The following is a 13,378-nucleotide window of genomic DNA, read 5'->3' on the forward strand; positions in this document are numbered from 1 at the left end:
AATTGCATGAAGGCGCCTATGTCTATAAAATCTTTGATGCAATTTTGAAAATGGGGCGAGTGTCTGCTTTCAGAAAATATCGGTCCCCCTCCCCAATGGGCCTCACAGTCTAATCAACCTACCAGTAATTTTTTGGAGTGTAGGAGGAAACCGGAGGACCCGGAGGAAACCCACGCAGACACAGAGAGAACATACAAAATCTTTGCAGATGTTGACCAGCGCTGCAAGGCTGTAGTGCTAATCACGGAGCCACCATGCTACCCATCAACTCCCTATCATCTATCTCCTATAAAATTCTCCCATATTACAGTTTGTTTTACCATACTAAAGGAGCCTCTTACTGACTGTGACTGGTCATAAAATAGTTTTATTTTGGGGCCCCACTTTTAGTTTTGCCCAGAGCCCCACTTTGTCTAGAACCGGCCCTGCTACCACGAGTCCCAGTAACTTCAGACATGAACCTAGGGAGTGTAGCTCTGTGGCGTTCCCCTGCTCCCTCACCAGCAGGTGGTGTCTCACCCCGCCCAGGACCACGGCCTCTGACCCCTGCAGTAGTTGGACGCCCACGTCCCCGCCCTCGTCCTCTACCCCTAGCCCTCGGGTTAAACATTTTGAAAATGAAAGTTATAACTTTAATTTTTTTTTTACTTTTTTTTGTGGTTTTTTTTGTGTTTTTTAGTTTTTAAAACCAAACAATGCTATCCTATTGCTATGGCTATTTTCTAGCCAAGTATGAAAGCACACTGATGAGATGACGCTGAGTTATGAAAAAATAAACGTAAAATAAAAAGAAACTGCCAGACTGTGCCTAATTGAAATCCAACCCCTAATAAATTTTCCCACTTCGGTCTTTGCGATGGATATGTGCGTCACTAAGCGCTAAACACAGCGGTCGCAAGTCTCATTCCAAATTCCTGACAATTGGCTAGTATATGCACTGCAGCAAGGACAGCCACCAGCAGATCAACCAGAAATAAAATATATATAACGCTATTGTAGGCGTAAGTAAGCCGTTTGGATTCTCCTTTGGCTATTTTCTAGCCAAGTATGAAAGCACACTGATGAGATGACGCTGAGTTATGAAAAAATAAACGTAAAATAAAAAGAAACTGCCAGACTGTGCCTAATTGAAATCAAACCCCTAATAAATTTTCCCACTTTGGTGTTTGAGGTGGATATGTGTGTCACTAAGAGCTAAACACAACGATAGCAAGTCCCCCTGCAAATTCCTCACAATATGGTACTAGCTGCCAGCAAGCCCAGCCACAAGCAAACAAAAAAAAAAAAGTATAACTTTATTGTAGCCCTAAGAAGGGCTGTTGGGTTCTTGTTGAATCACTCCTGCCTAACACTATTCTAATAGAACACCCTAACGCTTTCCCTGACCAGCAGCAGCTCTCTCCCTAGCGGCATCCAGACACAGAATGATCCGAGCAGCGCGGGCAGCGGCTAGTCTATCCCAGGGTCACCTGATCTGGCCCGCCAACCACTGCTATCGACGTGTAAGGGTACCACGTCATGCTGGGTGGAGTGCAGAGTCTCCTGGCTTGTGATTGGCTCTGTTTCTGGCCGCCAAAAAGCAAAACGGCGGGAGCTGCCATTTTCCCGAGCGGGCGAAGTATTCGTCCGAGCAACGAGCAGTTTCGAGTACGCTAATGCTCGAACGAGCATCAAGCTCGGACGAGTATGTTCGCTCATCTCTAGTAGCAATGCTTTTATGCATTATTTATTGCTCATAGTTTGTGACTGATTACCACTTGTAAATTCTTGGTCTCCTTGGATCCATGATTTTGGAGATGTCTCCAAAAGGATAAAAGTATCAAAGCCACCAGGGAACCAGAAAAGCCCTTTAACATATCAAGAATTCATTTTACAGAGATCCACTGTAAATGACAAATACATAGATAAAAACATGAAAAAAGTATATATTTATATTATATATATATTGTAAGAGTGTGAATCCAAGGGGGCGCTGGAGAGCGACCCACAACCAGGGTTGAAAAGTTACCCCCAAAACCCCACATATGGTGCTTCGGATGCGGGCATGAGGAGATCCACGCAAGGGCCAAAGAAGTTTGCTGAACTGCTGTAATGTGAATTGTATACCTCCCAACCGTCCCGGTTTCAGCGTGACAGTCCCGGTTTTTGGGCTCTGTCACGCTCCCGGGCCCCGCCCACTTTTCCCGCTTTGTCCCGCCTCCTCCAGACCCGTAGTTTAGACCTGCAGAGTAGCCAAGGCATGGGGGCCAGGAGGAGGCGGGAACAGCCCCTGCTACCTCCTCACATGGTGTCTGCACCAGTCATGTGTGGAGGTAGCTCCGCCCTGGCTGGCCACGCCCTCTCTGTGAGTCAGTCGGATTTCAGAAGGGAGAAGAGATGGAATGACTGTGAGAACCTGAGAGGACCGGGGGCCACAGGGAGAGGAGCCAGCAGGAGGATAGAGGACAGGGGGAGGGGCTGAGGCACAGGAAGAGGACAGGGGGGCTGGGGCACAGGAGGAGGAAAAGGGGGGGCTAGGGCACAGGAAGAGGACAGGGGGGTGCTGGAGGATACAGGGGGGGCTGGGGCACAGGAGGAGGACAGGGGGTGCTGGAGGCTACAGGAGGAGGCTGGGGCACAAGAAGAGGACAGGGGGGCTGGGCACAGGAGCAGGACAGGGGGGCTGGAGGATACAGGAGGACAGGAGAAGGCTGGGGCACAGGAGCTGGACAGGGGGTCTGGAGGCTACAGCAGGAGGACAGAGGACAGGGGGGGCTGGAGGCTACAGGAGGAGGATAGAGGACGGGGGCTAGAGGCTACAGGAGGAGGGTAGAGGATGGGGGTGCTGGAGGGCAGGAGGAGTCTGCAGGAGGACAGGAGGAGGCTGCTGGTGGGCAGGAGGAGTCTGCAGGAGGAAACGAGGAGGCTGGGGGAAAGGAGGAAGCTGCGGGACAGGAGGAGGCTGCTGGTTGGCAGGAGGAGGGTGCAGGAGGACAGGAGGAGGCTGCGGGACAGGAGGAGGCTGCTGGGGAACAGGAGGAGGCTGCTGGGGGACAGGAGGAGGCTGGAGGACAGGAGGAGACAGGAGGAGGCTGCGGGGGAACAGGAGGAGGCTACTGGAGGACAGGAGGAGGCTGCGGGAGGACAGTAGGAGGCTGCTGGGGAACAGTAGGAGGCTGCTGTGGAACAGGAGGAGGCTGCTGCAGGACAGGAGGAGGCTGGAAGACAGGTGGAGGCTGGGGACAGGAGGATGCTGGAGGACAGGTGGAGGCTGAGGACAGGAGGAGGATGCTGGAGGACAGGTGGAGGCTGAGGACAGGAGGATGCTTAAGTAGCCTGGGGGACAGGAGTCGGCTAGAGGGCAAGAGGAGGAGGAGGCTGGGGAACAGGTGGAGGCTGCTGGGGGACAGGTGAAGGCTGGAAGACAGGAGGAGGAGGCTGCAGGAGGAGAGAAGGAGGCTGCAGGAGGACAGGAGGTGGAGGCTTACGGAGGACAAGAGGAGGAGGCTGCGGGACAGCAGGAGGCTGGAAGGCAGGTGGAGGCTGGAGGACAGGAGGAGGATGCTGGGGGACAGGTGGAGGCTGCTGAGGGACTGATGAAGGCTGGAGGACAGGAGGAGACAGGAGGAGGCTGCGGGGGAACAGGAGGAGGCTACTGGAGGACAGGAGGAGGCTGCTGAAGGACAGGAGGAGGCTGCTGGGGAACAGGAGGAGGCTGCTGTGGAACAGGAGGAGGCTGCTGCGGGACAGGAGGAGGCTGGAAGACAGGTGGAGGCTGGGGACAGGAGGATGCTGGAGGACAGGTGGAGGCTGAGGACAGGAGGAGGATGCTGGAGGACAGGTGGAGGCTGAGGACAGGAGGATGCTTGGGGGACAGAAGGAGGCTAGAGGGCAGGAGGAGGAGGAGGCTGGGGGACAGGTGGAGGCTGCTGGGGGACAGGTGAAGGCTGGAAGACAGGAGGAGGAGGCTGCAGGAGGAGAAAAGGAGGCTGCAGGAGGACAGGAGGAGGAGGCTCACGGAGGACAAGAGGAGGAGGCTGCGGGACAGCAGGAGGCTGGAAGGCAGGTGGAGGCTGGAGGACAGGAGGAGGATGCTGGGGGACAGGTGGAGGCTGCTGAGGGACTGATGAAGGCTGGAGGACAGGAGGAGACAGGAGGAGGCTGCGGGGGAACAGGAGGAGGCTACTGGAGGACAGGAGGAGGCTGCTGAAGGACAGGAGGAGGCTGCTGGGGAACAGGAGGAGGCTGCTGTGGAACAGGAGGAGGCTGCTGCGGGACAGGAGGAGGCTGGAAGACAGGTGGAGGCTGGGGACAGGAGGATGCTGGAGGACAGGTGGAGACTGAGGACAGGAGGAGGATGCTGGAGGACAGGTGGAGGCTGAGGACAGGAGGATGCTTGAGTAGCCTGGGGGACAGAAGGAGGCTAGAGGGCAGGAGGAGGAGGAGGCTGGGGGACAGGTGGAGGCTGCTGGGGGACAGGTGAAGGCTGGAAGACAGGAGGAGGAGGCTGCAGGAGGAGAAAAGGAGGCTGCAGGAGGACAGGAGGAGGAGGCTCACGGAGGACAAGAGGAGGAGGCTGCGGGACAGCAGGAGGCTGGAAGGCAGGTGGAGGCTGGAGGACAGGAGGAGGATGCTGGGGGACAGGTGGAGGCTGCTGAGGGACAGATGAAGGCTGGAGGACAGGAGGAGGAGGCTGGTGGACAGGATGAGGAGGGAGGAGGCTGGAGGAGGACAGGAGGAGGAGGCTGCAGGAGGACAGGAGGGGCAGGAGGACCGGAGGAGGAGGCTGGGGCACAGGTGGAGGCTGATGGGGGACAGGTGAAGGCTGGAGGACAGGAGGAGGAGGCTGCAGGAGGACAGGAGGAGGCTGGAGGAGGCTGGAAGGCAGGTGGAGGCTGGAGGACAGGAGGAGGATGCTGGAGGACAGGTGGATGCTGAGGACAGGAGGAGGATGCTGGAGGACAGGTGGAGGCTGAGGACAGGAGGAGGAGGCTGAGGACAGGAGGCTGGAGGACAGGATGAGGAGAGAGGGACTGGAGGAGGACAGGAGGCGGAGGCTGCAGGAGGACAGGAGGGAGCAGGAGGACAGGAGGAGGAGGCTGGGGGACAGGTGGAGGCTGATGGGGGTGAAGGCTGGAGGACAGGAGGAGGAGGCTCCAGGAGGACAGGAGGTGGAGGCTGCAGGAGGACAGGAGGAGGATGCTGGAGGACAGGAGGAGGATGCTGGAGGACAGGTGGAGGCTGAGGACAGGAGGATGCTTGAGTAGGCTGGGGGACAGAAGGAGGCTGGAGGGCTGGAGGAGGAGGCTGGGGGACAGGTGGAGGCTGGAGGACAGGAGGAGGAGGGTCCAGGAGGAGGCTGGAGGAGGCTGGAAGGCAGGTGGAGGCTGGAGGACAGGAGGAGGCTGCAGGAGGACAGGAGGAGGCTGGAAGGCAGGTGGAGGCTGGAGGACAGGAGGAGGATGCTGGAGGACAGGAGGAGGATGCTGGAGGACAGGTGGAGGCTGAGGACAGGAGGATGCTTGAGTAGGCTGGGGGACAGAAGGAGGCTGGAGGGCTGGAGGAGGAGGCTTGGGGACAGGTGAAGGCTGGAGGACGGGAGGAGGAGGGTCCAGGAGGACAGGAGGAGGCTGGAAGGCAGGTGGAGGCTGGAGGACAGGAGGAGGATGCTGGAGGACATGTGGATGCTGAGGACAGGAGGAGGATGCTGGAGGACAGGTGGAGGCTGAGGACAGGAGGAGGAGGCTTGGGGACAGGATGAGGAGGGAGGAGGCTGGAGGAGGAACAGGAGGGAGCAGGAGGACAGGAGGAGGCTGGGGGACAGGTGGAGGCTGATGGGGGACAGGTGAAGGCTGGAGTACAGGAGGAGGAGGCTCCAGGGGGACAGGAGGAGAAGGCTGCAGGAGGACAGGAGGAGGCTGGAGGAGGCTGGAAGGCAGGTGGAGGCTGGAGGACAGGAGGAGGATGCTGGAGGACAGGTGGAGGCTGAGGACAGGAGGATGCTTGAGTAGGCTGGGGGACAGAAGGAGGCTGGAGGGCTGGAGGAGGAGGCTTGGGGACAGGTGGAGGCTGCTGGGGGACAGGTGAAGGCTGGAGGACAGGAGGAGGAGGCTGGAGGACATGAGGAGGAGGCTGCAAGAGGACAGGAGGAGGAGGGTGCAGGAGGACAGGAGGAGGAGTCTGCAGGAGGATAGGAGGAGGATGCTGGGGGACAAGTGGAGGCTGCTGGGAGACAGATGAAGGCTGGAGGACAGGATGAGGAGGCTGGGGGACATGTGGATGCTGAGGACAGGAGGAGGAGGCTGAAGGACAGGTGGAGGCTGGAGGACAGGAGGATTGTTGACAAGGCTGGGGGACAGGAGGAGGATGCTGGAGGGGGAGGTCGGAGGACAGGAGGATTCTGTGGGACTGGAGGACAGGTGGAAGATGCTGAAGGAGAAGGCTGGAGGACAGGAGGCCACACCATGGGAGAAGGGGTGGGGTAGTGGTACAGATAATAGTATGTGTAAGTTTGGGGAGATAAAAAAAGTGGAAAACTAAATGTAAAGGGAGGATAAAATTAAGGAGGGGTTTTATATGTTGCAGATTTGCATTCGGGGGTATTATACGGGTCCATGGGGTTGGGGTGGCCAAAGTAAGGGGCACTGTACTATGTGGGGAGCGTCAAGGTTGATATTATACTATGCTTGTTGGTGGGACAATGGGCGTGGTTTAGAAAAAGGGGGAGGGTCTTTTGTCCCTCTTTCTCTCCTCCAAAAGTTGGGAGGTATGGGATTGTGGCCTACAGCTGAAACGGCAGGTGTAATTGCAGGTGCAATCCAGGCAATGGACTTTCGTGTATGCTGTGGCACAGAAGTTTGTATATGTTTGCTGGTGGCAGCAAATTTAAACAATATGCAAAACTGCTGAGTATTGTTGTCTAGCTGTGTGAGGGTCACCAGACTCTAAAACTTAATTGTAATTGTGTGACACTATTATAACTGAGGTTATTCTGAATATTGTCTTCTCCTAATATTCAACAATGGGCAAGAAAAAGAAAGTTTCATTGTGTAATAAAGCAAAGCTGAACACAGGTGCGTTAGTGCAGCAGTCTCAAGGCAGAGGGTCGCAAAACCTGGAACCCGCGTCTGCAGGCTGCAAGTAAAGCAAATACACTGCATGAAAGTAATTTAATTTTTATGAAGCACCTCTGTTCTATGATTGAATATGATCCTGCTGCATGTGTGTCACAGACTAGTGAGCATGAACACCCCATAGAGCCAAACAACATGGTTCAGCAGCTTCAAGATGAGCTGAAAACCCTCAGGTGTGTGTATGAGGATGAAATAGCTGACTGGAAATGGCAACTTGAGGTGTCTGATAAAGAAAATGTGAAATTAAAGAAAGCGCTTGACTCCATAAAAAGTTCTTGCTGCAGTAATGGTAAACATGTGGTGCTGGGTTTGCCTGGAATGGCCTATGTCACTAAGAAGGAGTTTGACGAGATGAAATGTTCTCTGTCTAGTAAAGTTCTACATAGTGTGGAGCAAAAGCAAGTGCTGGAGATGCAATTGCAGAATTTAAAGGAGCAGCATGTCCAAGATGACGGTGTAAGAGAATGCACTATTGAAAAATTAAGGTGTGATCTTCAATTGCTAGAAGAGGAGCTTGAGAGAACTAAACGTGCTAAAAGTGAGCAAAGTGAGTTTTTGCAAAAATCACTTGGAGATTCAAGTTGCAAAGTATAAAAACCTCCTCAGCTGAATTGATTGATAAGGAGAATGAAGTTGCACAACCGAGGAAAGCAGTGTCTGACAGAGATGCACAATTAGAATCTGTGAAGGAGACCTTCCAGTCAGAGCGGACCACACATGCAGTAAGGGACACTCACAAAACTAATGAAGTAAAGGAATGGTAAAGCAGAGCTGTAGTTTTTGAAGAAAAATTATTGACTCTACAAACTAAAATCTGTGAGCAGGAGCTAAAAATTTCTTATGCCAGTAGTGAAACGGTGTCTATTCTGATGCAAGAGAAAGATAAAGAAATGATGGAGATGTCATCCTGTTTTTCTCAGAATTTGCACAGACTACATCTTGAACGTGGAGAAATTGAAACAGACCAGGAAGCCGTGAAGAAAGTGTACAAGGAAAAGACTGTGGCTAATGACAAAATAGATAAAACTAATAGTAACCTGGAACATCAGATGGAGGACATGAGGATTCAGTTTGAGGAAAAACCAATCTGATTTATGTGTTCAAATTGTAGATCTACAAAGTCAAACTGCTAAATTAAAAGCACAAGTGCAGTATAGTGTGATGAGAGCTTACAAAAAACTGCTATTACTGAGGAAAGGGGATTGGTGTTTACCCAAACAAGAATAAAGTGTTTAAGTACAAGAGTAAGGTGTTTAAGTACAAGAGTAAAGTGTTTAAGTTGTCTTCCTCTTCTTGTCCTAGCGCTGGTGCTATCAAAGTCTTGAAAAGTCAGACTCCACCTTCTTACAACAAAAAATTATATAATAAAACTAAGAAGCCAAAATTAAATGTAAACGTACAGGCTGTTGAAGAGGTGAAACCGTCTTACTATCGTTTTGGAAAACAATGGAGTTAAGGAGCAGATAAAAGGCAAGTTTGAGACGTCTAAAAATGTCCAGTTCTATGAGTGCAGTGAACTGGCCAATAAGGTCGAACTACATCCAAAGGGAAGGACAAGACTGATTAGAGGTATGTTGTCACAGCCTTTAAAATGCCTAGTCCCATGGTGGATGTTGTCTCCATGTTATCCACAAAGTGCAAAAATAAACTAGACTTGAAAATAAAAGGTGCAATACAGGCTTTACAACCTGATGCAAGAAGAAACAGTTGAAATGTAGAGTTTCCATGTCCATAACAAATAGTAATTGTGAAACTGAACCATGTTTCTTTACACACAAAAGTAAAAGATGGTTGGAAGTCATTATTAATGTTCAGTTTGAGAACCTCAACAAAGAAACAGAAATGCCAAGAACAAGGAAATGTAGAATGACAGGTACTTGGAAGATGAGACCACAAGATGTGTGCTACAGTTGAGAAAATGTGAACAGACAATGTACATGTCTACTTAAGTGAAAAGGGACGTCGTCATTATATGTCTTGTCCCAGGGTCGCTCACCCCATAAGTGGTGAGCTGAGGGGGAGGATATGTAAGAGTGTGAACCTAGGGGGCGCTGGAGAGCGACCCACTACCAGGGTTGAAAAGGACCTTGACCACTCCCGGGCCAACTCCAGAGGAAGAGCTCCTGGCCGGCCAGGTGCTTATGTCGGGTTCTCAGCCCAGGTTACATAGATGGAAGAACATAGCACACGTCCAAAGTCTTTTTATCTTTCTTTTAATCTCCAGTGACTTATATACAAGTTTTTCATATACACATCTCCACCACAAGTTTCATATATATTTGGATATAAAGAAAACAGATCATCAGCACTTGGTTGCTGTGACATTTCGGTCTGTCCGACCTTTTTCAAGCTAGATCAAAAAGTGGAGTAAAGTATACATAGGTACCTATAGATGCAACATATCATGGATTACAATGTATACATTCTAAACAAGTTTGACCCGGCCAGTGTCTATTAATTCCCCCCATTTTATTTTTAATTTGTTCCCACAATACACATGAACTGCACAATCCAACAGATGCTCTGGTTAATGCAGACTACGGTAATGTGTAATTTTTAGCTGTTACAGTTGACCTTTTGTCTTGTCATTGTTGTTCATTGAAAAAATAAATTGAGCTCTGACCTCCAATTACAATGCGTGTCCATTCTTTAGCTGCAATGTTCAAGAGGGACATCTTTGGTTATGTATTATAATCCATGTTCTTAACATCATTATGAGGGAAGCTTTTGTCCAGAAAGTACTACAAGATACCATTACAATCTCTCAATAGTGCAACCTTAGACTTCGGCAGTAACTTCAAGCTATTCCATTTGCAATATAATTTGAGTGAGTGAACCAGCCCATTCCATATTTAGCGATATTTTGTATTTAAAAGGAAACCTCCAATGAGGAATGTACTAACAAAAGTAGATGTGATGGTACATTTCTCCTGCCTGCCTATTCCCTAATATGTAATATAATAATCCTGGAACCTAAAAACTTTATTTTAGTAATAAGTAAATTAACTGCAGAGGCTACTGGCCTAGCTAAGGCTAGAACACAACCCAGCAGCCTCTGCACCCAATTTACATATTGCTAAAATAAAGTTTTTAACAAGTTAGGGTAGGTTCAAGGATTATTAAAGGAAATCTACCATCTACCATCTACCAAGCACACTAAACCAAGTGCCTCCTCTGACAGGATCGCTCTTCTTTTAGCTTCATATGCCCTGATTTTTTGTTTTTTTAATAACTTACCATTTTTTAAAACCTTTTAAACAGAACCTGTCACCAGCTTTAGCCCCTATAAACAACAAAATGTACCTTACATGGCCAATTACAGGTGCTCTAGTGGAGTCTTTGTATTTGCCCAACATTGTTTGACTCCTGGAATATGAACTTATATTCACATCCTTGTTCTAGTCAGGGGGGCAGGGTTAACTGTTGAGTACTAAATCCTCTACTCCTCCTCATGGCTGAGAACCCGCCTCATTCTTTTCTGTAGCAGAGCCAGGCTCTGCCTCTCGCTCGCAGTAGCTTCCTCATCCTGCTGCAGTCTCACACCACTTATCACATACGTACAGTGTGCCAGTCATCTCCAGTCCATACACGCACAATGCCATTGCTAGCCATCTGCACTGCCTTGTGACGCAATCCCTAATGTGGGCAAACAGCCTGAAGCGCCCGTTTCTCAGTCCGAATCCACACTATGCTGAAGCTGAAATAACCAGCACACTGCACATGCCCATGTAGTGGTGAGAGACCGCCGCAGGACAGGGAGGCTCCTGTAAGCTAGAGGCAGATCCTGAATGAGGTGGGTTCTCAGCTGTGAGAAGGGGTAGAGGATTGACTACTGCGCAGTTAACCCCGCCCCCCTGACTAGAACAAGGATGTGAATTTAAGTTCATATTCCAGACGTCCAGCTGGTGACAGATACCCTTTAAATTAAGCAAATGAGCATAATTTTAAAGCTTATTTAAAAAAAAAAAAGGGTATAGAAAACTTAGAAGAGTAGATCTTGCCAGATTCCTCATAGTAGGTTTCCTTTAACCCCTTAATGACCTGGCCTTTTTTGTTTTTTTTCATTTCTATTTTTTACTCCCCACCTTCAAAAATCTATAATTTTTTATTTTTACATGTAAAGAGTTCTGTGATGGCTTGTTTTCTGCATAACAAATTACACTTAATAGTGACGGTATTTAATATTCCATGCCGTGTACTGGGGAGCAGGAAGGAAAATGGTGAAAAAACGCATTTGTGGTCTTTTTTATTGTGGTCTTGGATTTTACAGCTTTCACTGTGCCCCCAAATTACATATCTACTTTATTCTTTGGGTCGGTGCAATAACGGGGATACCAAATTTGTATAGGTTTTATAATGTTTTCATACATTTACAAAAATTTAATTAAAACCTGTACAAAATTTTTTTTGGGCTTTTGCCATCTTTTCATACTTCTGTTCACGGAGCTGTGGGTGGTGTAATTTTTTGCAACTTTTGATGATGTTTTCACTGCTATCATTTTTAGGACATTACAACCTTTGGAACACTTTTTATTGATTTTTTTTTTTTTCAAAATGACAAAAAAGTGTCACTTTTAACTTCGGGCGTTATTTTCCGTTAAAGGGTTAAAAGCAGTGAAAAACCATTATTATATTTTGATATATTGGGCGTTTTCGAACGCAGCAATATCTAATGTGTTTATGATTTTTACTGTTTTAGGGAAAGGGGGTGATTTGAATTTTTAGGTTATTTTCATTACAATTTTTTTTAATTTTTACTATATTTCAGACTCCCTAGGGCAGTGGTGGCGAACCTATGGCACTGGTGCCAGAGGCGGCACTATAAGCTCTTTCTGTGGGCACCCGGGCCAATGCCCCAGCTCACCAGACAGGACTCAAAGAATCTTCCTGCAGTTCCAAGCAACTTAAAAGATGCTGCTTTCAGTGATATTTTACTTGGGACTGTAGGAAGAGGGAGAATGAGTAGACAGGGCCAGATTATCTTCGGAAGACCTCCTGCTGGCCCTACGATTCTCTGTCTACAGAGGGACACTGGAAAGAAGCTAAAATTATGCAAATTTTCCCTCGGCACGATGGCGCTGCCATCTTTTTGAAGCGGGAAAACACCTGCGATCGGTGCTAGCCTGTGAGCCCTCTCTATGTATAGGGTTAAAATGGAACTCTACAATTTATTCTGTTTCTAGCATAAAAATAATAGTTTAATCATTTGGTGTATTTATAAATGTGTGGGCTCTGTACATAGTCAGTCTTTTTATTGGCAGCTGGGAGTCTTTTCTAACTTACCGTATCTGTTTTGCATTAAAACCTTGAAACTTTCTGAAAAACATTTGCAGGTTTTTAGAATGTACGCAGGTCCGGGGCAGAAATGCCACCTGTCCACCCACTGCACCAACGGCTGCGTCCCGTCTATGCCCTCTCCATGCAAACATGACATGGAGTGGCATGGTTGCAAATATAATCAGAATTTCTTGAGTGTGCAAGAAATTGCGAGTTCTAAGCCAAAAACTGGCTTAGAAGCGCTGAAATCTTCCCCCATAAAGCAGATATAACACAAAAAAATAATTACTATAGACTATTATTCCTGTAAAATTGCCTTTTATTTCTGAATTTCATAGTGTTATCTATGATCTTATTTCTGGTAATAAATTGTGATTCAATCCATGAATGGCTTTCCAGATTTTTTTAATTAAAATGTTCATGATAGAGGACTCTCTGGGACGAGGATCATATTGGTTCTTCTGCCTCGGCTTCGGGTTCCTTTTCTTTAGATTCGTCGATATTGGTTTCCACCGAAGCTGTAGCTGTGTCCACCGAAGGGGCATGCTCATCTACATGTCCATCATTTTTAGGAACCTCCAATGCATGTGGCGGATTTTGCTCTTCCACAATTTTGCCCTTTTCCTCATTCTCTTCCAAATTATCTTTTAAGTGATTCTCATAACTATTTTCTGTGTCATGTGGTATTTTGATGTCCTCGGTCTCACCTGGCATATCTGGGCTCTTCTGTTTTCCGCTCTTTCATGTGGAATTACAGAAGTTTAGTAATTATTGAAAGTTTAATGTAAAATGAGAAAACTGAAAACTGCAACCTTAGAGTTGTTCTCTATCTTCTTGCATATGGACATATAGTCTAATTAACAGGAATCAATACTCTTTAGTTCGAGCCTTTTACAAGGTTACATTCCCAACTCCAAAAATGGAAACTCTGAAATGGAGATGGAGTGAAGCTGCTAAGACTACACAAATTGCGGTTCATTGTTCATCGT

At 48.5% G+C, this 13,378-nt stretch overlaps 1 protein-coding gene across 4 annotated transcripts in view; it reads right to left on the minus strand.

Annotated features, from left to right (window-relative positions):
* Positions 1–9,311: 9,311 nt before the first annotated feature.
* LOC140105741 (DPY30 domain-containing protein 1-like) overlaps positions 9,312–13,378 on the minus strand; it is a 94,087-nt gene continuing 90,020 nt past the window's right edge. For all 4 annotated transcript variants that reach the window (XM_072129773.1, XM_072129772.1, XM_072129774.1 and 1 more), the window contains exon 5: positions 9,312–13,127. In XM_072129773.1, the coding sequence (XP_071985874.1) occupies positions 12,837–13,127 (291 nt within the window). In that variant the 3' untranslated portion in view covers positions 9,312–12,836. The remainder of the gene's footprint in view (positions 13,128–13,378) is intronic.

Source organism: Engystomops pustulosus, chromosome 11, assembly GCF_040894005.1.
Source record: "Engystomops pustulosus chromosome 11, aEngPut4.maternal, whole genome shotgun sequence".
Classification (NCBI taxonomy): domain Eukaryota; kingdom Metazoa; phylum Chordata; class Amphibia; order Anura; family Leptodactylidae; genus Engystomops; species Engystomops pustulosus.